Source organism: Mesoplodon bidens, assembly GCF_964165515.1.
Source record: "Mesoplodon bidens genome assembly, chromosome: 4".
In the NCBI taxonomy this organism is placed as follows: Eukaryota; Metazoa; Chordata; class Mammalia; order Artiodactyla; family Ziphiidae; genus Mesoplodon; species Mesoplodon bidens.
Genome location: NC_138160.1, coordinates 159,752,951 through 159,777,388, shown reverse-complemented (window position 1 = coordinate 159,777,388; position 24,438 = coordinate 159,752,951). Strand labels below are relative to the sequence as shown.

The window sequence follows — 24,438 nt, the reverse complement described above, 5'->3', positions numbered from 1 at the left end:
AGGCTGCACAAACACTGGGAACATACATAATGCCACTGAATTGTACAGTTAGAATTTGCTGAAACAGTCAATTTTATGTTATGCATATTTCACCACAAGTTTAAAAACTGAGAGCGAGCAAGAAGTAACCGTGTAATAGTGCAAGCAATTTCACCCACGATGAGCTGGTGCCAGGAAAAGGGTGCAGGGCCCACTGTTTCCCAGGTGGTCCCGTGAGCCTCGGGGGCCGCTGCTGGGAGCACCCACCCACCATGCTGCTGTGGGTGGTGGGAGATGTCCCGGTGTTAAAAGAGAGCATGCTTTCCTACAACACGGGCCTAAAAGCCAGCCGCTCATTTGCAGCCTTTGAACAGCAGTCTGGTGTGAAAAGCACGGAAAAAATGAGCCACCCTGGACTCCACCGTGGTGCCTTCCTGTGGACAGCGCCACACGCCACTCGCCTAACAGGACAACTCTGCCACCTGATCCGCTGGAAACGCCAATGGCTGAGTCGCCCCTGCATGCCCAAGTACCCCTGGGGATGACAACCAGCATTCACATCAGCTCATGTGACACCCCACTCTACAGACTTAGAGAGGGGACGACGGGACTGGAACTAGGGAGGCAGCCCCAAAATGTGAATCTGGGTCCTCTAACTTCCAGGATTCTGAGCACTTTCCACTATCACACAAGGTCCCCCTGTCAACTCCAGAACTCAGAAGCCTCTGAGACCAGATGCCAACACGCAAGAGCACCCCCAGGCCAGCCCTGCACAGGGCACTCGCAATGCAGAGACACAGTGACCCTCCTCCTGGCCTCAAGGAGCTCAAGGGCCAGCTGGAGAGACCCACCCCTCTACTGCCTGTGGCGAGACAGTGAGCTTATGGGGGGTGGGGGGTGGAAACTGGAAGGGGGCGCCAAGCTCCGCTAGGGAAGCTTCCGGAAGGGAGTGATGCCAATAGGCAATTTATACACTCATTTGTAAATTTACTCCCAGTTGAGGTAAATGTTTCTGCTGACTGAGCTGCAAAGTCCCCAGGTCCCAAGCAGTGACAATCATGGTTTCACATTTGTCAAGGACCCACTCTGCAAGGGACCCTGGTCCACACTTCAACCTGCGCTAACTCATTTATCTCCTCAACCACCCTACCATGTAGGTGCGATTATTATCTCCTGTACAGATGAGGAGACTGAGGCAGGGTCCCGGCGACTTGGGGGACAGAGCTGATGTGGAACGCTGGCAGCCCTGCTCCCGGGTCTGCACTCTTGGCGGCCACAGTGTATGGAACCTTCCATATCTGGCCCAGGAGCTCCGTTCGGGGAAGGGAATTTCATGCGAGGCCATTCCCCCGAGGTCAGTCCCTGTCCTAGAATTCACGCTGCTCACTCGGCTCTACCTGGGTGGGGTCCTCCCCACTGAACTCAGTTTAGAAAGCTTGTTCAGAATGCCTTAGAAACTCAGATTCAGCATTTGGGCGCTCTCTCTCTCTCTCTCTCTCACGCACACACACACACACACACATGTAACTGACGATGTGCCTGCCTTTTCATTTCTTGTCTCTCTCTCTCTCTCTCTCGCACACACACACACGCATGCACACACACACACGTAACTGACGATGTGCCTGCCTTTTCCTTTCCTGTCAAGCTGATTTTCTTCTCTCCCACTAGAGGACCATCAAAGCTCCCTTCCACACTGTACAGTACTCACGCTCCTCCTCCTCTCCAAATCCACAGAGACGTTAAGGCCCACTCTGCTCCTTTACAGAGAAGACAGGAGCGGGCTTAGTGGGTGGCCAGAGCTAGGGCCAGGTGGCCAAGGCACCCACCCACCCTGAACATGCCCTCCCAGCCCCCAGCCACAGCAGCACAGGGAGAGCTGAGTTCACCTTCCACTCCTGAGAGCTGGTGAAGGAGGCTGCAGCCACCTTTTCCTGGGTTTCCTTAAAAGGACTGTTTTCTCCTGAAGGTAGGCGAGGCCCAGGCGGGGACCGTTTTCCAGGAGTGCACAAAACCTGGTTTGCCCTCCATCCTGAAAGGCAGCACTGACCACAGGGCTCAGCCTCTGGCAGGGTGCCAGCACCAACAGAGAGGCTCACCCGCTGCCCAGCGCCTCACTCAGAGTTCACAGAGACCCAGGGCCTGCCAGAAAGGGGTTGGTAGCAATCGTGGTACATAAAGTGACTTGGCCAAATTAAATTCTCTAAAAGCCTGGTTAAGGCAGTGTCAACTGAAAAAAAAAAAAAAAAAGCACAACATGAGAGTTGTGGGCTAAGTTCTTTTTTTTTTTTGCCTCTCACTGTTGCGGAGCACAGGCTCAGTGGCCATGGCTCACGGGCCCAGCCGCTCCACAGCATGTGGGATCTTCCCAGACCGGGGCACGAACCCGTGTCCCCTGCATCGGCAGGCGGACTCTCAACCACTGCGCCACCAGGGAAGCCCTGGGCTAAGTTTTATTTGGGGCAAGACGAGGACTACAGCCCAGGAGACAGCATTTCAGATAGCTCTGAGAAACTGCTCCAAAGAGGTAGGGAGGGAGGTCAGTATACATGCGATTTGGGTGAAGGGGGAATACATGCAATCCAGCACATAGTTTTTGCAGGTTTCTGCTAGTCTTGTGAAGGTTCCTGCTAGTCAAGAGGAGCAGACGTCACCATGAAGGATCTTAGTGCTTCTCTAGATATGAGGAGATACAAGAATTGGGCTCATAAAATCGGCTCCTGAAAATATCTAACTATCTGAAGACCTGTTCTGCCAGTTTTTCCCAGTGCACAGAGCGCCTCATCTCTGCTCTCCACCCTGAATTCCTTTCAGGGAGTGTTGAAAGTCAGCAGCCGCAGCAGCTCATGATTTAATCCTTGTAGAGGTAGATGGCAAGTGCCAGTTTGTAGGTGACGGCAGCAATCTATCACCTTGAGGCCACAGAGAACGTAATGACGGCTGATGATAAAAACAGCTAACACTGTCTAAGCACTCACTGTGTGCTGCAACAGGCCCTGAGTGGAGTTTCTCATTGCATCCTCAAGGCAGCCCTTAGAGACAAATATCAGCATTCCCAATTTACAGATGAGGAAACGGAGATTCAGAGAGGCACGGTGAGTGACTCAGGTCACACAGCAAGTGGGAAGGTGAAGGCTGAATACAAACTCAAGCCTGCCTGGCTCAAAGAGCCTGGGCTCCAAATCACTTCCCAGCACGCACTTCTTGGCAAGTGCCCAGTGTTCCCTGCTCCATCTCCCTTTGCTAAAGCCAATAGCAACCTCTCAGCGTCAGAGCGCTTGGCAGCTGTGGAGGACTGAAACTGCCAGGATTTAATCTGCCCACGAGTCATTAAGGCAGGCGCCAGCCATCATGTCCATTTTCCAGATGAGCAGACTGAGGCTCAGAGAGCTATCAAGACCCACCCAGGATTGTGAGCTATGGTGGTCTCCTGACTCCCAGTCCAGTGTTCTCTTTACTACACTAGGCTGGCAGGAATCAGCTTAATTCTATTCATTCATTCATTCAACCATTATTTACTGAGTCCATATTATGTGCAAGGCACTTTTCTAGTGACGAGTTTCTGCCTAGAGGGAGAATCAGCAGGTTGGAGTCATTGCCCTCCCATAGCATAATTCACCCTTCCCTGATTTGTCTCCAGAGGAGCCAACCCACTCTCATTCCCAGTCCCTAAGCTGTAACGGGGCTGATTCCACCACCATATCTAGAAGCAGGTGGGTGACTTATGCCGGCCAATCAGAACACTGCATTCCCTCTAACCACAGTGATTGGTTCAGGGATAGACACGTAATCAAGTCAGCTAATGAAATGCAACCTCAGAACAGTTGCTGCCCCAAGCCGTCCTTTACTGCTAGCCTCCAGCACTGCCTACCACAGTCCTGGAGCTTCTAGGTCATCGTGCTCCCAAGGGGAGCCTGAAAATGAAACTAGCCCCGAAGTGGCAGAGCCTAGAGAGGGCCCGAGAGGACACTGCTAGATCCCCTCAATTAATTTTTACAATAGGGTGGTGTTGTTATTAAGAGCCTCATTTTATATATGTAAGAAAACTGATGCTCAGAGCGGTGAAGTCACTTGCTCAAGGTCACACAGCAGGTAAAACAGCAGGGCTGGGAGTTGAATTGGGGCCTGTGTGGCTTCAAAGTCCATGACCGCTTTGCCAGAGGTGACTGTAAATTCTGCCAAGGTCCTTTCTGGGCCTCTGCATCCCGCTCTGTGCAGTAGGAGAGAGGGGAAATGATAACCAAGCTCTCTCCAGGGTCTGATGTGAGGGCATCTTGGGGAGTGGGTGGATTACTGGAAAGCTAAGGGTGTCCACGTGGACGGGGCACCCACGGGAGTTGATAGGCAAGAAGTCATATAAAGAACAAGTGGCCGTCTGTGGCCTCTGACGTCCGTCTCTCCCACCGGCTGAGGCAACACTGGGGTCCAGCAAAAGACGGGGGGAGCGCCCACCCAGCCCTCCACTGCTGGCCGGCAATGACTAACGTCTCAGCCCACACTCTTGAGAGCACACACACAGTGGCCACTGTGCTTTCTGCCCAGGCACCTCTGTGGGAACAATCTTCCTCCTTGTGCGGTGTGGGGCCCAGCCCGAAGGAGGTGGGAACAACCCTCCCAGAAGAAGCCCTGCCCCACCCAAAGGGCCCAGCCAGCCCAGTCAGGGACTGGGAGCTTCCTGAAAGTCAACCACACAGAGACGGCCAGCTGGGCACAGCCCCCAGGCCCTCCTCTTCCCTCCTGGCTGCAGGCTGATCACTCTGTCCCTCCCTCCTCCTCCAGGGAAAGGGCTGATATCACAGAACTCAGGGACCAGAAGGAACGTTAGCCGCCCCTCCTAAACCCCAACTCCCAATTCCCAGTCTGCAGATGGGGAAACTGACTCTGTGAAGGTCACGCAGTGCCCGGAGTCTGATCTGGGACAGCTGCCTTATCTGCAGAACCAAAACAGAGTAAATGAGAGAACAAAAGCAGAAGGGCCTGGGAGGGCGTGTTGCTGTGGCACGGCTCACTTCAGGCGTGGGAGGCGGTGGAGCTGCCTGGAAATGAATCCTAAAACGGGGCAGCAGGGGAACTGGCCAGCATCCATTTTGAGGATTCACAACTCCAGTTCCCTTTGGGAGCCGTCTCTCTTTCAGTCTCAGTGCGAGGGATTCATGAGGCGCTGCTGAGCCCACCTGGTCCTGGCACACAGCCCAGCCCAGCCCAGCCACTCAGTCCTGACCCTCTCAGTCACAGCCAGTGGCAGGCCAGCAGGGTCGTACCTGAGTGGTCCTTTGGTTTGCTTTTGGGTTTGTTTGGTTTTTTTGTAATTATCAGCAATAAGTTTTTTCTTTCTCTGGGGTTGCTAAACTGGCAGAACAGAAGGCTGGAGGGTCTCGTAGCCCACCTTGCCACCCCTTTGAAGAGCCTGCTTGAGGGTGAGGCCAAGACCAGGGAAGACGAGACCAGCCACAAATGGAGGAGGGCAGATGCCGAGGGTCTGAGCACACCCGGAGCCAGCTGATCTTGAAGGTGGGATCTGCCCTTAGACTTTCCTCAGGGAGCCAACAAACTCCCTTTTGGATGACTGTCATTTGCACCAAAAAAGGAAATGAGCTCCCCAACGCTGAGGTTATTCCAGCAGAGAGCAGACCTCTAGGGAAATACTTCACCAGGCAACACCTGCGTAGTGAGATGCTCTTCACTCCCAAGAGCACCATGACCTACAAAGTGACCTTCACTGAGGCCTCTCGGAGGACCTGACTGATAATCTAGGATCAGGGACCCAGATGGGAAACGTGGTTACTAACGGGCCACAGGTAGACAGAAACCATGGGATTCTTCTGCCAAAAGACTCTTCCTCCCAAAAAGCGGAGATCACTTTACACGTATTAAATTAACAAAGCAAGGGACTTCCGCAGTCCAGTGGTTAAGACTCTGTGCTTCCAATGCAGGGGGCACGGGTTTGATCCCTGGTCGGGGAACTAAAATCCCACATGCCACAAGGTATGGCCAAGAAAAAAAAAAAAGGCAAGGAAAAATGACCACCTCTACTGCTGGTAACCAAACAGGTGGTAAAACGCATAAACTGATGACTGACAAGAATATAAATAGATTCAATCTTGTAAAGATGAAAACTGGCAGTAGGTTTCCAGAGCCTTGAAAACAACTTTTAAGCCTATTAGCCCTCATTCCTGAGAATGTAAGGCCAGGAAATAATTCCACAGAAGACATGTACTAGGATCACATTCACATTAGCCCACAATTATGGCAAAAAAGTGGAAATAACATAAATGTTCAACTATAGGATGATGTTTAACTTAGTGGGATATTAAGCAACCCTTTAAAATGATAACTAGGAAAATAATATAGTAATGAGAAAAAATAATTAAGCCATAATAAGCAAACAAAGCTGGATACTAAAATGGTAGCTAAGCTATAACTCCGGGAAAACTGTGTGTGCCTCTGGACAGGGAGGTGTTGAGACACAGCATGAGGAATGCAAGTGGTTTCTAAAGGTAATTTTCACCCAGTGACATCTGGCAATTACCCACAGGGGGCCCGGTGAGGACAGACTGGGGTTGGGGCACAGAAATTGACCAGTTCATCCAGATCTTGCCTTAAATGTTTCCAGAGATGGGCACCCTCTCCTCTCGGAAACCCACTTGAGCTGTGCTGTCCAATATGGTAGCTACCAGCCCCATGTGGCTATTTCAATTACCTGAAATTAAATGCAATTTAAAATGTAGTTCCCAGGTTACATTAACCACACTTCAAGTGCTTAATAACCACATGTGGCTAGTGGCTACCATACTGAATAGAGCAGATACAGAAGTCTCATCACCGCAGAAAGTTCTGGTAAATGGGCAGCTTTGCACTCAAGGCTGCACCTGGCAGAAAAGGCATTCTCACAGAGGTGAGGGAGCATCTAAAACACTCCCAGATCCAGCCTCAGAAACATGCATTTCTTTCTCTAGGAAGAAACAAAGGGCTTGAGCGCAGAAAGTGGGTAGAAGAACATTGGGTGGTGATCATATGCTCCTGAGGTCGCCTAGCAACCTGGGGGCGCAGCAGGCGTGAGGAAAGGCTCTCAGCTGACCTGTCAGAGGAGCAGCCCAGGCGGGTGGGTCAGAGCTGAAGAATGGAGCAGTCAAGGCGAAAAGTTTCTGTTTTCCCCATCCCCTTGATTGACTCTGGACGCTGGGCCAGGCATGTGTCAAATGAGGTTCAGGCCACTGGAACCAAGAAGAGGCTTGGTTTGTGCCCCCACAATATACAGCTGTGGTATCCGTGCCTGAACACACTTAATCTTTGCGTGGTGACGATGGTTACCCATCGCGGGAAAGGCTTCAACTCTATTAAGGAAGGAGGAAATCGGGCCCCGGAGGAAACCAGGGTCACAGCAGAACCGGCTACGTGCAGGAGAAGGGCCCAACGTCAACTCAGACAGGGTGGTCTGAGGGCTGCGGGCAGGATGGGTGGCAGACATGGCCTTGGGCTCAGATGCTGCCACCGCCCCCGGGCTGGTGGGCATGAGTGGGCGGGCAGAGTGGAGCCATAGGCACCACATGCCAAGAAGAAAAAGGCCTGCTGAGGCCTCCTATGGCCTCTTGAGGCAGGAGAAGAGCGCCCCACCTTAGCCAGCACGGGTCCACGAGGGATGCAAAGTACTGCCGCCTCCTCCGATAGAAAGTGAAGGCCCAGGTAGAGAAGGTGACTTGGCCCAGGTCACACAGCTGGGAAGTGGCGGCCAGGGTTCGACTCGGGTCCAGCTCTCTGCCCAGTGCTCTTTCCCTCAGAAGCTCTCCAGAGGGAAATCTCCAGGGGCTCCCACCCAACTGCTGTGCGTGCCAATCCCCCTTTCCCACATCTCCCTCTGTTGCCTTTAACCAGAGACCCTCTTAGGGCAAACCCTCAATGGCTCCCTGCTGCTGACCCGATCAAGCCCAAGTTCCCTGGCCCAAAGCCTCGGTGACCTGCCCCTTTCACTTTTCCAGGATCCCACTGCTCCCCTGCATTCACCTCCTGGTACAGCCAGTGCCTGACTGCTTCCTACTTCCATGCTTTTCTTTATGCTCCTTCCTCCACCTGGAGTGCCTTCGCCATACCTGTGTTTCACCATCCCACAAAGCCTAACTCAACCACAGCCTGCTCCGTGAAATGTTCCCGGCACCCCAGTCCCCCTCCCCTGATAGAACTTCTTCACACCTTATTAGGGCTTTCATCACAGACCGCCTGGTGCCACAGTCATTTGTGTTCACAAATTCTCTTTGACCTGGCTGTGAGCTCTGAAAGGCTAAGCCCGTGTCGGATTCATCTTGTTCTGCCCCGGAGAGCCTAGAACAGAACAGCCAGTGGATGGATGGGAGCATGGGAGGGTGGGTATGTGGGAAGATGGGAGGATGGCTAGCCAGATAGGCAGATGGGTAAGTGGCTAGATGAATGGGAGGATGGTGGAAGGGAAGGCATATGGAAGGATGGGTGTGTGGGAGGATGAAGAGATAGATGGGTGGGTGGATGGGAAGATGGGTAAGTGGGCTGACGGATGGATGGATGGATTGACAGATGGGTAGGAGAGTGAGTGACTAGGAGGATGAACAGATGGATGGGAGAGAGGGATAAAGGAATGAAAGGTACATCTAGGGAGCAGACAATCATCAAGTCTTCCTTTCTTCCCAAAAGGTACCAGAGCCTACCTTGTTGCTGGCTTCTGTGAACAACCAGCCTCTCTTCTTCCCTCTATTACTACAGCCAACAAAGTTCTTTTTACAAGTACCAATGCTACTCCATCCAATATCCCCAACTTAGTAAACTGAAAAATGGGCAAATTTCTTTCCTTTTTTTTTTCTGGCTTCAACACACGGTACACAGGATCCTAGTTCCCCGACCAGGGATTGAACCTGCACCCCCTGCACTGGAAGCGCACGTCTTAACCACTGGACAGCCAGGGAAGTCCCAGAAATGGGCTAAATTTCTATCAAGTGATTTCTGGAATGGAAACAGCACAGGACCTAGGTTCAAATTCCAACTTTACTACTTACCAGCTACGTGCCCTTGGTGAAGACAGGAAACTAGACTTTAGTTTCCTGATGGAGATGTAGATAATTCCAGTGACATGAAAGAGTTTATAAGCCACCATGGGTTAGTCAGTTGACTATTGGTTGTTACTGCCTTCATTGGGACTGTGTATTTTTGGTTTTCAAAAGCCTAAAACCATGTTTATCTCGTTCACCAAGGTATCTATTATTCTATCTGGCCAATAAGTATTTTAAAATGATAGATGGATGGATGGATGGATGGATGGATGGGTGGGTGGGTGGGTGGGTGGATGGATGGATGGATGGATGGATGGATGGATGGATGGATGAATGAATCGGTGTGTGTATCTCCTTGTAAACAGAGAGAAATGAGGCCCTCCACATAAAAGAAAGGAAAGTGGCCCAAAGTCCATTGTCTCCTCAACACATTTAGATTCCTGAATCTAATCTGTTCTCTGGTTTGGGAAGATGGGCCCTCTTTACCTTGCGAAAGCCAAAGCCTTTGACTGGGCCAGAACATACACAGTTAATGAGAGGAAACCACTTCCTGATCAATCATGGCCGGGCCAAGTTTCAGTTCAGTGACAAATGAAACGGCTGAGTTTCAGAACAAGTAACACTTAAGGATGGCAAAGATTATGAAGCACAAAAGCAGAGAAGTAACATGGCTTCCAAAGACGGGCATTTAATACTCTCTCCCTTGGGGAGGAGAAGCCTGGCGCGCAATCCTGGCACAGCAGGGAAATGCTGAGGCGCCAAATTCTTCTGGGCCAGCAAATAAAAGAGTAAAACCCGAACAGGATCGGCCCCAAAGATACCATGTCATGGCCTTGGCTAAAAACCCGGGCAACCTGTCCAACTTGGCTGGGGATAGGAGAGGTTTCAGATCTCAGCTCTTCAAAAGTTCTGGGGAATCCAACCCCACATTATCACTGATAAAGCAGGTGGGACAGGTGATGTGGGTTCTGCCTCCTTGAGGCTCCTGCTCCCACCTCTCCCAGGCTCCCTCTACCCAGAGGACTGGGAAAGGACTGGGTGCTAAGTCACGGGGGGCGGGGGGCCTGGGGTCGACGGTACAGAGGAAGGAAGCACCTTTATCCAGGCCGCCGCCCTGGACCCACTCCCTGCACATGCAGGCACCTTTAAGCCTCACCTCACTCAAGCTTCCCCACAACCTGGGGGTCATGTACTTTTATCAACCCTGTTTTCTAGTCAGTCCCAAATCTCAGAGAAGTGAAGGTTGCCCTGTGTTTTCAATCAACAGTACTTTTTGTGCTGTTTTTTTTTATTATTCCAAAAGCATTAAACACTCGTTAAAGAGCATCTTCAAAATATACTGGTACAAAGAAGAAAATCAAACCAGGCATCGTCCCAGAGATAACCGCCTTAAGCATCTTGGAGCACCTCCTCCCAGGATTCCACAGTACAGAGGTACCTGGACTTGTCTGGAACCCCACCCTAACACTTCCCAGCTGTGTGACCCCAGGGGACTTACGTGACCTCTCTGTCCCTCACTTTCCTGCTTGGTACAATAAAGATGCAGTTCCCGCCTCATGGGCTGTCGTGAGCATTCAGTGGGTTAATATGTCAAAGACACTTAGAGCAGGGCTGGGCCGTAGTGCACGCCCCCACAACTGTCCACTCGTGCTTGTCTCTCTCTCTCCACAAATGTGTCCTTGCATACTTCATAAAAATGGGATTCAGGGCTTCCCTGGTGGCGCAGTGGTTGAGAGTCCGCCTGCCGACGCAGGGGATACGGGTTCGTGCCCCGGTCCGGGAGGATCCCAAATGCCGCGGAGCGGCTGGGCCCGTGGGCCATGGCCGCTGAGCCTGTGCGTCCGGAGCCTGTGCTCCGCAACGGGAGAGGCCACAACAGTGAGTGGCCCGCGTACCAAAAAAAAAAAAAAAAAAAAAGGGATTCAACTGTATACATTGATTTGTCATTCTCCTTTTTACTTAGCAATATGCCACGAACAGCCCTTCCGATCACAAAACACCTTCCACAGCATCCCCTCCAACTACTGCAGACTGAATGGTGGGTCCACCGTAGGTCTAACCAATCCCCTGTCGTTGGGCTCTCTACCCTGGTCACAGGGTGCTGCATCCAAAAGCCTGAGACTTGATTTACAGGTTGCCAGACAGGTCTCCAAGTGGCAGGGTCACTCCAGGCCTCACGGGTCACACAGGTGGGTACCCTAGATAGCACTGAGATGTGAGGCCAAGCCTGGGTCAGTCCTGCTGTGTGCCATTAGGAACTGGCCTTATAAGATTGCAGGTGTAAAGACACTTTGGTCCCACTTGTGAAAGGGACTGTATTATCCCCCTTTTTCAGAAAAGGAAACTGAGGCTCAGAGGGGTGACATCACTTGCCCAAGGTCACTCAGCAAAGACAATGGTCTTGCTGGGACTCAGCCTCTGAGGAGGACTCTTGTGGGAGGTGTGGGGTGATTCAGGAGTCTTCTGAGGTGCACCTTGCTGGTCCCCGCAGGTGGTCCTGCAGACAGATCAGAAGCTCGGGATGGGGGACAGAGGCTGGCCCTGGTGCTTGGGGTTCCAGATTCCTCATGAACGGAAGCACACCAGTCACCTCTCCTCAGTCCCAGCTGTCACCTCGAAGTGGGTGCGGGGGTGTTGAAGGCACTCGAAGGAAAAGGAGGCTTGAGAAAGAACTAGGCCTACCCAGTCTGGCACCAGAGCCCACCAAGATGCAAATCAAAGGTAGAAAGAATCTCAAGGCCCAACAGAGAGGCATGCCAGCTCTGATGGGGTCATTCCTCAGGGCAACAAAGCCAGCTTTGTGACAACCACCTCAGAGGGCCAAGAATTGGGTCTGGGCTGCCAGACAAGACAGGCTGGAGCTTTCCAGGAAGGAGGGCGAAGGGAAGTGAGGCACTGGCATTGGCTTCTCCCTCCAGGGCATGAATGCTGCTCTTCTGGCCACCCAGGATGGCCTTGGCTATCCTGGACCAACTGGTCACACGGCAGGCATGGAGCTGAGACTGCCCTCCCCGGGCAGGGAACTTCTCAAAGGCTGGACGGAGCCTTCTTTACTGTCACTGAATCATGTTCATCCTCATAACACAGCTGTAAGCTTTAGGCGGATCCCCGGGACTCGACACACCAGAGACTACCCAGGAGCAGCCTCCAGTGTAACAAGCAAGGGGAGGTGGACCAGGAGCCTCAAGGGAATCTGCCTGTCAATCGTCAGAAAGCCAGGCCAGGCAATCTAGTCAACCCGCAGAGAACATCATCATCACAATGACAACAGTCCCATTCACTTCTCCTTCCTCCATGCTGGGCACGGTGTTAGGGTGGGCCACATGTCTCCATCTTCACAAATTCCCTGAGGGAAGCACTATTTTGATCCCCATTTTACAGCTCAAGATACTGAGCCTCAGAGAGGTGAGGTGACTTTCCCAAGGTCACACAGCAAGCAGGCAGCAAAGCCAGGAGAAAGCTCAGGACTGATTTCAGTGCCTGCACTCATCAGCACAGTGCTGGCCTGCCTAAAGAGAGGGGGGAGCCTGGGTCTGGCATTTACTACAATTCGTTAATTCATTCAGCAGTTATTAACTCAGTATCTATCACATACCTGTTATCCACAAAAGATGGATAATTCCCTGCTCTCCGGGACCTTACATTCTCCAGAGAGGAACGAAAATAAACAAGGAGACACACAAGAGAATCCCAGCTTGTGACAGGAGGCTTGAAGGAAATCAGCAGGGAGCTGTCACTGTGGTCAGGAGGGAACATGGGAGTTGAGACCCAGAGGATGAGAAGCAGTCAGCTGTGCAGTCATCGGAAGAGAGTGGCAGGCAGAAGGACCAGCAAGTGCAAAGGTCCTGAGGCAGAAAAGGCTGTGCTCCCTTCAACTGCTCTCAGTGGCCCCCCTCCTCCTTAGACTTGGAGGCTGGCTAATGTTAACTCTTTAGTCACCTGCATAGTGGTTAACCCTCCACCTGCCACCCTTAGGGCTTGAATTCTGGTTCTGGTACAGCCTATTCTTAGGAGGAAAAAATAAGCTATAGGAGAAGGAAGAAAAAAAATTGTAGCACAGGGGAAAGCAGAGAGAAAGGGGAAGAGAAAGAAGAGCGAGCTCATGGAGAGTGGGAGGAGTGGGTGGAAGGAGGAAGCCCTTTTGCAAGTCCCTTCCTCCCTGCCTGTCCCTCCCGCCCTGCCGGCAGCCTACAGGAGTGCTCAGCACCTTAGGACCCACAAGGGCCTCAGGAGCACCCAGCTTCCCCACCCTGACACCGCCCCCTTCCCCTGCCACTTCCTCTGCTAGCCCTGCCCAAGACCGTCACCACTTCCTCTGCGTTAGAGGCCACCATCGCCAGCCCAGGGCTCAGATTCAGTGGAGGCTGAGGCAGGCCCGAAGAAGGGTCACATTCCTGGGCTCATAAATGTCAAGGCCACAGGAGATACCACACTGAAGGGACCCTGGACCCTCTCCTCCCAATAAGCCCGTATGTCTTCCCCTCTGGATTGTACAGCAGAAAAGGCAGAGGCTCCTGGCCAGAGATATCTGGGTTTAAGTCCCAACTTTGCCACGGGAGAGCTGTGTGATGCTGAGCAAGTCACTGTACCTCTCTGGGCTTCTGCATCATCAGGTGGGGATGCTAACTCCTGCTTTTCATGGGGCTGGTAGAAGAATACATGATGGAATGATGGACAGATAAGAACGGAGTGGGACTTCCCTGGCAGTCCAGTGGTTAAGACTCTGTGCTTCCACTGCAGCAGGCATGGGTTCAATCCCTGGTTGGGGAACTAGGGTCCTGCATGCTGCACGGTGAGGTCAAAAACAAATGAATGGAGCAAAAGTCAACTCCCCACTCATTTATCTTGTTCACCTTGTTCACGGTGCCTGACACGTAGGAGGTGTTCAGCTGATCATGCTAATGACTAACACCCATGTGAGCTTTTCCAGGACTAAGTGGTTTACATGGGCTATTTCATACTCCAACAACCCTATGAAGTAGTACCTTTCTGCAACTAAAGAAACCGAGGCACAGGTAAGTGCTTTTCTCAGGATCACATAACCTGCAAGAGGGAGGGCCAGGCTTTAACTCCAGGATCCAGGATCGCATCCAAGTTCCCGGACCATCTCTAGTCCCTGGCAAACGTGAGCTTCCCTTCCCATCTCACCAACTCTGCTCTCTTCCCTTACTGACTACCAGGCCTAGTTCTCTAGAATCCTCCATGCCTCTCACCCGCGTACAACATCTCCCTCTCGGGCTAGTCCCCTTCCATCAGTCACTTCCCCTCCCTGGACTCTAACTTGGGCTCCAAGCACAGCTCTGGTCCTCCCTCCCACCCCCACCAGCTGCAGCCACCAAGACGTGGCCACTCTGTCCCAGCCTTCACTCATCAGTGGCTACCCTGACCTTGGGCAGCCAGGATACCTGGCTCTGGCATCCCCCAATTGTGTGGGCAAGCCACTCCCCATCTGGTGACCATCCAAAGATCACTCTTCTCTAACACCACACAAGGCTGACCTCATGACCTGGTCAGACCCCGGAGGCTTGGGGCAAGCAGGACGGTAACCGTCATATTCAAATCCCTCAACTTGGATTCAAGGCTCTCTTGACTTGGCCCCCACACACTGTTCTAGACCTGGCCCGCCCTGGCCAGCTCTCCAGGCCAAGCCCAGCTCCCAAACCCACTGACCACTGGGTTGAGGAGGCATTTGAAATGTGTACAGTGGACCAGGGGGAGGGCACCAGGTGCTGGCGGACAGAGAGGCCAGATCTGCCCTGCCCAGTATAGCAGCCAAGGTCACTACCGAGCACCTGAACCGTGGCTGGTCCACACCGAGACACATCGTAAATGCCAAAGGCACACCAATTTCAAAGACTTAGTATGGAATGAGAACTTTAAATAACTCTTTCTTTGTATTGATTATATGCTGAAATGATCATACTTTGGAAATACTGGGATAATTAAAAAATACTATTGAAATTCATTTCTCCTGGTGTTTTTCCTTGTTTGAATGAGGCTACTAGAACATTGTAAGTTGCACGCGCGCCTCCTGTTACATAGCCCTTGGACAGCGCTGCCCCAGAGGCTGCTCCTCACTTCCAGCAGATGTGGCCCCGCAGGAGTACACGTGGGCGGTACCAGCATCTCTGATATTTCCACAGAAGACAGGGATCAGGGCTCTTATGTGAACTCTCCTGATCTCAAAATGCTGGCAATCACTTCAAATTCGGTTCAGCCACCGTGGGAGCCACACAAACCCGTCTGCAGGCCCTTCCTGGCTCAAGGGCCACCAGGGGACAACCTCCGGCCTCACTGTCTGGCCTCTCTCCTGGCCCAGACTTCCTTCCCTCCAGCTTTCTATCCCGTCCCACCCGCCCTGCCGGGTGGAAGCCGTCCCTTCTCACTCTAGCCCCATCTTGGTCCCGCTACAGCTCGCTCACCCTGGCAGAGCTTTCTTTCCCTCCCCCGTGTGGCCCTGAAAACAGCAGGGGTGGCAGGCGCCTGGCCCATCCTGAGCACCTATGAGCTACTGGTCTGATTCTCACAGCCGCTCTGTGGGGTGAGTACTGGTCTCGGCCCCACTGGACACATGGGGAAACTGAGGCTCAGAGACAAGCCACTCGCCTGACTTCACACAGCGGCAAAGTGGGGCAGCCAGGATTGAAAGCCTGGTCTGCCTGGCTGTGAGGCCCGAGTCTTTCATCACACATCCAGGGATGTGATACACACAGGTGAACGCGGCCTGTTTGCTGAACTGAATCGCGGCACATTCATTTGTGTGAGGCAGCAATGCGCCACGGGAGTGATCTTGCCCCCCAGGGGACATGTGGCCTTGTCCAGAGACATTTTTGGCAACTGCGGGTGCAGGGGGAGGTGCCGGCCGTGGTGGTACTTTTGTGGGTAGAAGCCAGAGATGCCGCTAACATCCTATAATACACAGGCAGCCCCCACAGCAAAGAATGAGCTGCCCCAAATGTCAATACGGTGGGGAGCCTGGGATCATGGACAAGCTACAAACACTGAAGGCCTTCTGCTTGTCCCCAGTTTAGCTGCAGTAACTGGCCAGGACCTTCTCCATTTGGTAGCAAGAGCATCAACCATAACGAACTATCAGCCTTTCCTGCCCACTTCCGGGGTGGAGATCAGGTGCTGAATGTATTACACATCCCTAGCTCATCTCGTCCTCCATCGTCCTCCAGATTATCACCTCCGTTTTACAGACAAAAGAGTCTGAGGCTCAGAAGGCGGAGGATCGCTTGTCTGGGGTTACAACCCGGATCCTCCTGAGCTCCAGTTGCTTCCCTTAACCACCCTGCTCCACTGCCCTCAGCAGCAGCTGGGCCTGGGAGTGACCATCCCGGGCTGTTTTCTGGGGGCCTGTGGGGCGGCAGCCCCTGGGGATTTCCCCCTAGTCCGGGTAACCTCAGGAGGCCAGGGGACCCTGGATAGAGGTGAAGGCTGGGGGCGCCGTTAGTTGTTTAGCTCACTTCACTCTGGCCTGCTCTAGACCCAGCCAGAACAAGTCTCAGGGCGGCCAGTGCTAAATCAGCCCCTCCAGACCCAGGCAGACCCCCTGGGCAGGCAACATCCCCGGGAAGCTCCAGCCACCTTGGTTTTAGGACCCAGCCAGGAACCCACTCACAATAGCATGGACTTGTGTTTAAAAACACTAGACTGAGCGGAAATAAGGTTACTGCCTGGGGGCAGAGCTCTTTCCGGAGGAGGAGGGGAGGCGCACGGGAGACCTCGGCAGACCCCAGAGGAAGGAGGAAGCGGAAACCCAGGCTTTAAAAAACTCTTAGGCAGAGATGAGGGGAAAGGAGCCGGCCTGGCCGGGGAGGGTTCAGAACCTCAGCTTTGTCTGAACTGGGTGGCAGGGCAGGATATGGCACCCGAAGGATGGGGGTTAACAATGGCTCTCTGAGCCCGGGGGCACCTGAGGTCCCCACCCGTGGGGCAGCCACTGCCAAGATCCCGGGTTCCTGCAGGGTCCCAGAGGACTCGGGGATTGGCTCTTAAGCGAAGGCAAGGGGCAAAGGGGGCCTCTATTAACTTATCTCATTTTCTTTTAAAAACCACCCTCAAAGAGCCATGCATCACTCCCTCAACCGAGTAACTCCCTTCTAGGAGTCTAGCGTAAAAAAATGATTTAAAATATAAAAACTTTACAAGCAAAGCTGTTCATCAATATAGAGTCAGCTTAGGGCTTCCCTGGTGGTGCAGTAGTTAAGAATTCGCCTGCCAATGCAGGGGACATGGGTTCAAGCCCTGGTCCGGGAAGACCCCACATGCCTCGGAGCAACTAAGCCCGTGCGCCACAACTACTGAGCCTGCGCTCTAGAGCCCGTGAGCCACAACTACTGAAGCCCGCGTACCACAACTACTGCAGCCCGGGTGCCTAGAGCCCGTGCTCCACAACAAGAGAAGCCACCGCAATGAGAAGCCCGCGCACCGCAACGAAGAGTAGCCCCGCTCACCGCAACTAGAGAAAGCCCACGCGCAGCAACAAAGACCCAATGCAGCCAAAAATAAATAAATAAAAATATACAGTCAGCTTTGCTATAAAGTTTACTTTAAAAACTGCCAATTTTGTTCCAACGCCACTGATGTATTAAGGAACAATTTTATCAAAACGCTAAATTCACATTTGCTTATGTTCTGTTCTGTCTGCCAGAAACAATAGGTGAACGCAGAAAACTTCACCCAGATGAGCCGAGCAGCAAAGGAATGCACAAATGGCACAGGCACCTCAAACATCTCTCAGCAACCTTTAAGCCACACCCACCCCATCTGGGGTCCAACATGCCCTGATTTCAGATAACCCTCTTTTCAGATAACCCTCCTTCCACAGCTTCATGTACTGCAATGCTTCCCACCCAGAGCCACAAGCATCCTTGCAGACCTCTTTCCCAGTTCAGTGTTGTATTTATTGTGATAGTTTTGTATTTCTTATCTGCAAACCTTGTGTAATACGGTGCTACTTGTGTTTTAGGTTCCTATCTTTATTTTTTTCTAATGTGCTGATGAAGTTTTTGAGTGTTGTGTCCTTAGCCCCATTTTTCTCACAAGGCCTCTGATTTTTGTTGCATGTTTTGCACAATTCAGGGATTTTTAGGAAGGCATATTTATATTACAGCAGACCTGACTGTATTGTGTAAAGGGCTTAGCACAGCACCTGGCACATGATAAGCATTTAATCAATTTTAACTCGTTGGGCTTCCCTGGTGGCGCAGTGGTTAAGAATCCGCCTGCCAATGCAGGGCACACGGGTTCAAGCCCTGGCCTGGGAAGATCCCACATGCTGCGGAGCAACTAAGCCCGTGTGCCACAACTACTGTGCCTGCGCTCTAGAGCCCGTGAGCCACAACTACTGAGCCCGCATGCCACAACTACTGAAGCCTGCGTGCCTAGAGCCCGTGCTTTGCAACAAGAGAAGCCACAGTGATAAGCCCACGCACCACAACGAAGAGGAGTCCCCACTCGCCGCAACTAGAGAAAAAACCGCGTGCAGCAACGAAGACGCAGTGCAGCCAAAAATAATAAATTTATTTTAAAAAAAATTTTAACTTGTTAATAGTAAAAAGAAAATGGGGGGGGGTAGGAGTTACTTAAATATCCAATAAGATTAAAATCATGGGGGCACTGAGCCATCCCAGAAAGTATGTGTGAAGCATTCAGAATAACACAGGAAGAGGCTTTAGGAATGAAAGATAACATAAAACACTGTAGGTGTGTATTATTACAACCCTGCATTAAAAAAATTTTTTTTCTCCATAAATATCAATTAAGTCTGGAAGGAAATATATCAAAATGTCAACAGCAACTGATGGGACTTAGGGTAATGTTTTTCTTTTTTTTTTATTTATTTTTTTTTTATTTTTTTATTTTTGCGGTATGCGGGCCTCTCACTGCTGTGGCCTCTCCCGTTGTGGAGCACAGGCTTCGGACGCGCAGGCCCAGCAGCCATGGCTCACGGGCCCAGCCGCTCCGCGGCATGTGGGATCCTCCCAGACCAGGGCACGAACCCGTGTCCCCTGCATTGGCAGGCGGACTCTCAACCACTGCGCCACCTGGGAAGCCCCAATGTTTTTCTTTTTAATTAAAAAAATTTGTACTATACACCTAATTTTGCAAACTCATAAACCTTTTAAAAGCTTAAAGACAACACAAGACGACAAAAGCAATTTTCAAGAAGCAGAAAAATCATCTCAGCCTGTTAACCCAACTCTTCATGCCCACATGCTCCCTGTCTCTGTTCAGCACATAAGTACCAGTTTCACCCACAGCTAGGACAGCGGGCACACCCTGCTGAAGGCAGTTTCTTCCATTCAACCCGATATCAAACACTTCCCTTTCCACCTTGTCTTTAGAATAAAGATTATTATTAAGGGCAAGAATTTTGAAACTATATAGCTTGTGAGTTTTACTTTGTATCTAGTAATGAACTAGAAATGATTTTCTTTTGAAATCGCTTAAGGAGTATGGAGGTGAGCATGAACTTGACTGTGCAGAAAATCAATCCTACGAGCCTCTTTTTCTCCCGAGATCAACTGATGATTTATCAGGGAGAAGAGGGAAAAAGAGGCTCCATATCGTGAGACACTAATGTCTCAAGACATTAGGCTTTGAGCCTCTGCAAGACACTCCTCAGGAAATCTATAATTGGAGTCCTCTTCTGACAAGCCTTTGACATATTGGGATTCCTATGGCTTCTTACACCAGCGAAATCCTCAGAAAGGCCTTCACCACCTAGGCTGCCAGGAGAAAAATCTGCTAGTTCTAGGACAGGGAGAGGAGGTGCTGCTGGCCATCACTTCACCAGCTCACAGCCAACTGGTTACCAAGGCGCCACGTCAAAATGGAAGTTCTGGCCCCAGACATAAAACCTAGATGGAACCTCTGGCCTGTGCTGCTGAAATGGCCATGCCAGGGAACAATGAAGTGGGAAGGAGTTATGGTCCCTGATTAGAATCTTTAGTAAAGCAATACCTGCTTCAACTTCAACTCTAAGGGGCCGACTAAGCAGCACTTCTCCAGGGTAGGAGACGAGGTCACAGGGATCTCTGATCCAAGACGGGTCTTCCTTAGCTGGTAACTAAGCCCAGAGCCTTGGGTTCTAGTCCCTTCCTTTCCCTGAGCCCCTGTATTCCTGTGTGTAACATGGGGTTGGGTTAGATCAGAGGGTCACACATGAAGGCCAGGCAGGTAACCTAATAAATGTCCAGGTGTGTCAGCCATCACACAGCTCTCCTGATCTACCTTTCCCTTGTCTTAATTATGAGAAAAGCATGGGTTCGGAGGTGGTGGGGAGAGACTTGTGGTGCAGCCGGCTCACAGCTTTGAGCACCAGACTCACTTTTAAAAGGGTCCACGTGCTCTGGAGAACCAGGAGGAGACAAAATAACTTGTGAATCAGATGGGCTCCTTTGTATGAAACTTTCAGAGCTGTAAGGGAGTTTTATGGGGCTAAAGCAGGAGGAAATGGCAGTCAAAACTGACAAGGGGAAATCTTAGCAGCCTAGAAGCAAAGTTCTGCATTTAGGTTTGAAAGAAAACGAACCTTATGAAGCCAGGATTCATTAGGGGACAGGGACAAGACTGCAATGGAAAGTCAGCCCCTAACAGAACAACATCAGCGAGAGCCAACAGCATGCACTAAAAACACCAACTGAACCTTCTGGAGAAAGCGGGGGATGTGGTGAGCTGACCAAGGGTCCAGCTGTTCTCACGGTGGTCGGAGCACACCTGGCAGAGCAGGCTCCCTCAGGGGAAGGCAAGTACACCGGTGGGGTGTCCGGCGGGGCCGCAAGACTGAGGAGGACAGTTTCCTGGGGCCGCCAGGAGGAAGAGGCAGCTCTGAGAAGGGGAAAGAAAAGATGTGCGAGTGAAGTATGTGCTGACGGCCCTGGAATACGTGCAGAACCCTCAGGCAGAGAAAGGCAGCAAATCAAGGCAGCTGAGAGCCACAGGTATGAGTGTCACAGAGGCCAGCCTTCCAACTACAGAACCTTTGCTCCAGTGGGGCTTTCACCCTGTAAAAGGAAGTGCTGGCTCCCTGGGGAGGTGGTAAGGTAACAAAACAGGCACCCTGATGGGCCTGGGTCACTTCAAAATTGCCCCTAGAGCAATGTTTCTCAAACTTAAAGCCCATGTAACATGGGGGATTCTAATCAGGGGGATCTGGGCATCTGTTAAAATGCAGACCCTACTTTATTATTTATTAGGTCTAGGGTGGGGCCTGAGAGTCTGCATTTCTAACGAGCTCCCAGGTGATGCTGGTGCTACTCCTCCAGGGACTACACTTTGGTGATTAGGCTCTCCACCACTCTCAAGGCAAAGAGAGCAAGTCTTGACCAGGGGTGGCCTAGAGAAGCTCTCTCTGTGGTCCAGGCTCCTAAGAGGGAAACCCTGGGGTCAGAGTGGTCTACAAGCTATAGGAGCCCCAAAGAAGGTGATGGTGGCTTAGGAAGGAGGTGCCCTCCTGTAGAAACCACCAGCTTAACATGTGGGTTTCTCTCAGTAAAGAGTTTCCTGGCGGAAAGGAGATCAGGGAAAGCGTGGAGTCAAGCTCTAAGTGTTTGGGTCCCCAATACGCCTGAGCAACTCAGAATTTGTTCTCAGGACCAGAAACCAGACAATGACCTGCTGCAAACGTGTCTACAATTCATCAACTCTGCTCCGCCCACCCTCCACAAAAGCTCTCTGGCCTTTTATTCTTCTAGGGAAAGGTGACTGCAATTGGGAGACTCCCCAGCTTTGACTCATCCACATACTCAAATCTGACCCCGAAGCGCAGGATTCACGAGGCCCTGACTTTCCCCTCTGCCCAGCCCCAGCCCACATTTCCACGCCTAACCTCTCACTCTAGACAACCCCCTCCTCCACCTCTTGTCTCTCCCGTCTCTGGCTCGTCTTCAGGTGTGTCCCCAACTTCACCGGACTCAAGCCTTCCAGACGCAGCCGAGCTTCTCTGTCCCCATCGCCTCGGCACTCTCACAGCATCTGAGTGGCCTCCCTTAAAAAGTATGCCTAGTAACAGTTTTACCGCGGATGCCTCGTCTCGGATGCTAAAGTCCTATAAGCGCCCCCTTTGTCTCCCCCTGCGGCGCCGAGAGCCGTGCAGGACGCACAGGAAGTGCTCAGAAACTTAGCTCGGGGGCAGCAGCCATGCCCGGAGGGGGCGTCCGGCACGCAGGGACTCAGCCGGGCTGTGTGAGGATACCCCACCCCCCACCCCAACGAAGAACAAGGATCACCAGGACAGGACCCCGGGACTCCGAGTTCAGGGCCGGGCAGCCTCCTGCGTTCTCCCGAGCCGTGGCCGAGACTGACCAGGGCCAGCGCCCCTTCCTTCCGGAGCCGCTCCACGCGCCCCGAGCCACCCACCACCAACACAGCGCCCTCACCTTGTAAACCTTGCCGAAGGCACCATCGCCCAGCTCGCCCACGATCTCCCACACCTCGTTGGGGTCCAGGTCCCGGCGGACGTGCTCATATTCGCGGGACTTTCTCTTCTCGAAGGTAGACCGCCGCAGGATGCGGCGGAAATTGGCGAAAGCCATGGCTGGGGGCACGCGAGCCTGGGGGCGAGGTGGCGCCGGCTCCGGCTCCGGCTCGGGCTGTGGCTCCGGCGGCCGCGAGGGAGGGGCTGGAGGACGCCGCGGCGCTCTGGGGTTCTCCCCAGACCCGCCCTTCCCCGCAGCCAGACCCCGGTCAAGTGCGCCCTGGGCTGCGCGCGGCGGGAGCACCCGGAACCGCGCAGGCGGCCGCGGTCCCCGCCCCCGCTCGGTCCAATCTCCGGGCCACCTCCCGATGTAGACCCGGTTCGCGCCGCGCCCCCGCCCAGCCCGCAAGCCCCGGGACACGTTCCGGGGACCCGGCCCCGCTCCCGCCCATCGGCCCGACTCCACCTGCCGCTCCCCGGCAGCGCCCGGAGACCCCCTAATTGGCTGCGGGCGCTCCCCGGCTCCGCCCGTCGCCGCAGGGCACTCTGGAAACTGTAGTCCCCCGCGCGCCGCACGCCCGCGAGCCACGGACTAGGCTTTGGCGAGCTTAGGGGACCCTTCGGCGGGACCATGCCGGGTCTGGGAGGCCCACCGTGTCTCGTGGCTCCCAAAATTTCTGCGGGAGCGAAAGGGGAAGCAGACTGGTTATTCGCGAGCGCCCACTGATTGCTGTCCAAAGACCAAAAAGGTGAACCGGCATTAATCATTGAATCCGCCCCGTAACGGCCCCGCGCGGCTGCTCTGCTCGCGCCCACTTTTCAGGTGGGGTTGCCCGGCGGGCTAGGGCACTAGCCCCGGGCTGCCCATCCTGCTGGCGGATCCGGTGCGTATTGCTCGGCGCGGTGCTGCCTCCTAGCGCGGGAAATGCTGCGCCCTTGCGGCGGCGATCAGTCCCTGAAAACCTAGGCTCCCCGGCTCGCTTCCTGCTTCGCAGGGGCTCTGCCCCACCGAGATCCACCAACCGGCCAGGATTACAGGGCTAAGAGAGAGCGCTCCTTGGGGACTTACTTATCACATGCTTCCTGATGGATCTTCAGATATATCTGCATATTAGGTTAAAAACTTCCTTATTCTTAATTTTCCAATTTTTAAAAATAAGCTCATTATACATAGAATTGAAGTTTTCTTTAACCACCATCATCCTCGATCCTGTCCGTTTTCTACCTGCCACTGTTAACTGTCTCTAGGACAGTTAACACTTGTATCTAAATCTAAGTAGGTTCCAAACAGCGAGTGCTGAGGGGTGGGCAGGTGGGCAACCTGTAAAGCTTATTATGGTAACTCTCCCACATAAGCAAATTGAGTCTCAGGGAATGTCACACTCCAAAAGACCACGTCCCTGCGGAGAAGGTCCATGTTGAGGTGTTTTCACCCCTTCCTGAGCAGCATGCAAACACCAAGTGTAGTTCTAAATTTGGAAAGCCAAATGCAGAAGCCTAGGGTACTGGTGGTGGTCTGCACAAAGGATGCCCTGAGTAAAGGTTGCCAAGCACTTTGAAATGTCCCCACAAACTGATGAGTGGTTGCAATCGTAGAGGGTCTTTATCACTAAAAGAAGGAAATGCAGCACAAGACTGGGCTCTCACCAAGTAAGCCCAAGTTTAAACCTCCCAGAACAAGCTGGAAGGCCGGTCTTTCATTAGTTTCAGTCCATTTGACCAACATTGTGAAGGGGGTGAGGGGACAGTGGGAGAGGCTTTCCCACTGGGAGGTGGGGGCTCTGACCACAGGTCAGTCTAGTGGGGCTGGGACTGGGAGTCCCAGTCCCAGTTCATCCCCAAGCTGGGCCAAGCCACACACGACTCTGTGAGACTGGCTCTGCGATAGCTCCAGAAAAAATGAAATGAGAAACGAAAATGGAGAGCTTCACTCAAAAATGTTGTAAGTGAAAGAAGCCAGACACAAAAGAGCACACGTTATATTATTCCATTTGTATGAAATGTCTAGAAAAGGCAAAT

The 24,438-nt window shown here is 52.6% G+C and overlaps 1 protein-coding gene across 1 annotated transcript in view; it reads right to left on the bottom strand.

The window, feature by feature from the left end:
• STK10 (serine/threonine kinase 10) overlaps positions 1-22,819 on the bottom strand; it is a 125,756-nt gene extending 102,937 nt beyond the window's left edge. Inside the window, exon 1 of the mRNA XM_081231499.1 lies at positions 22,382-22,819. Within this exon, the coding sequence (XP_081087625.1) occupies positions 22,382-22,537 (156 nt within the window). The 5' untranslated portion in view covers positions 22,538-22,819. The remainder of the gene's footprint in view (positions 1-22,381) is intronic.
• Positions 22,820-24,438: the final 1,619 nt, after the last annotated feature.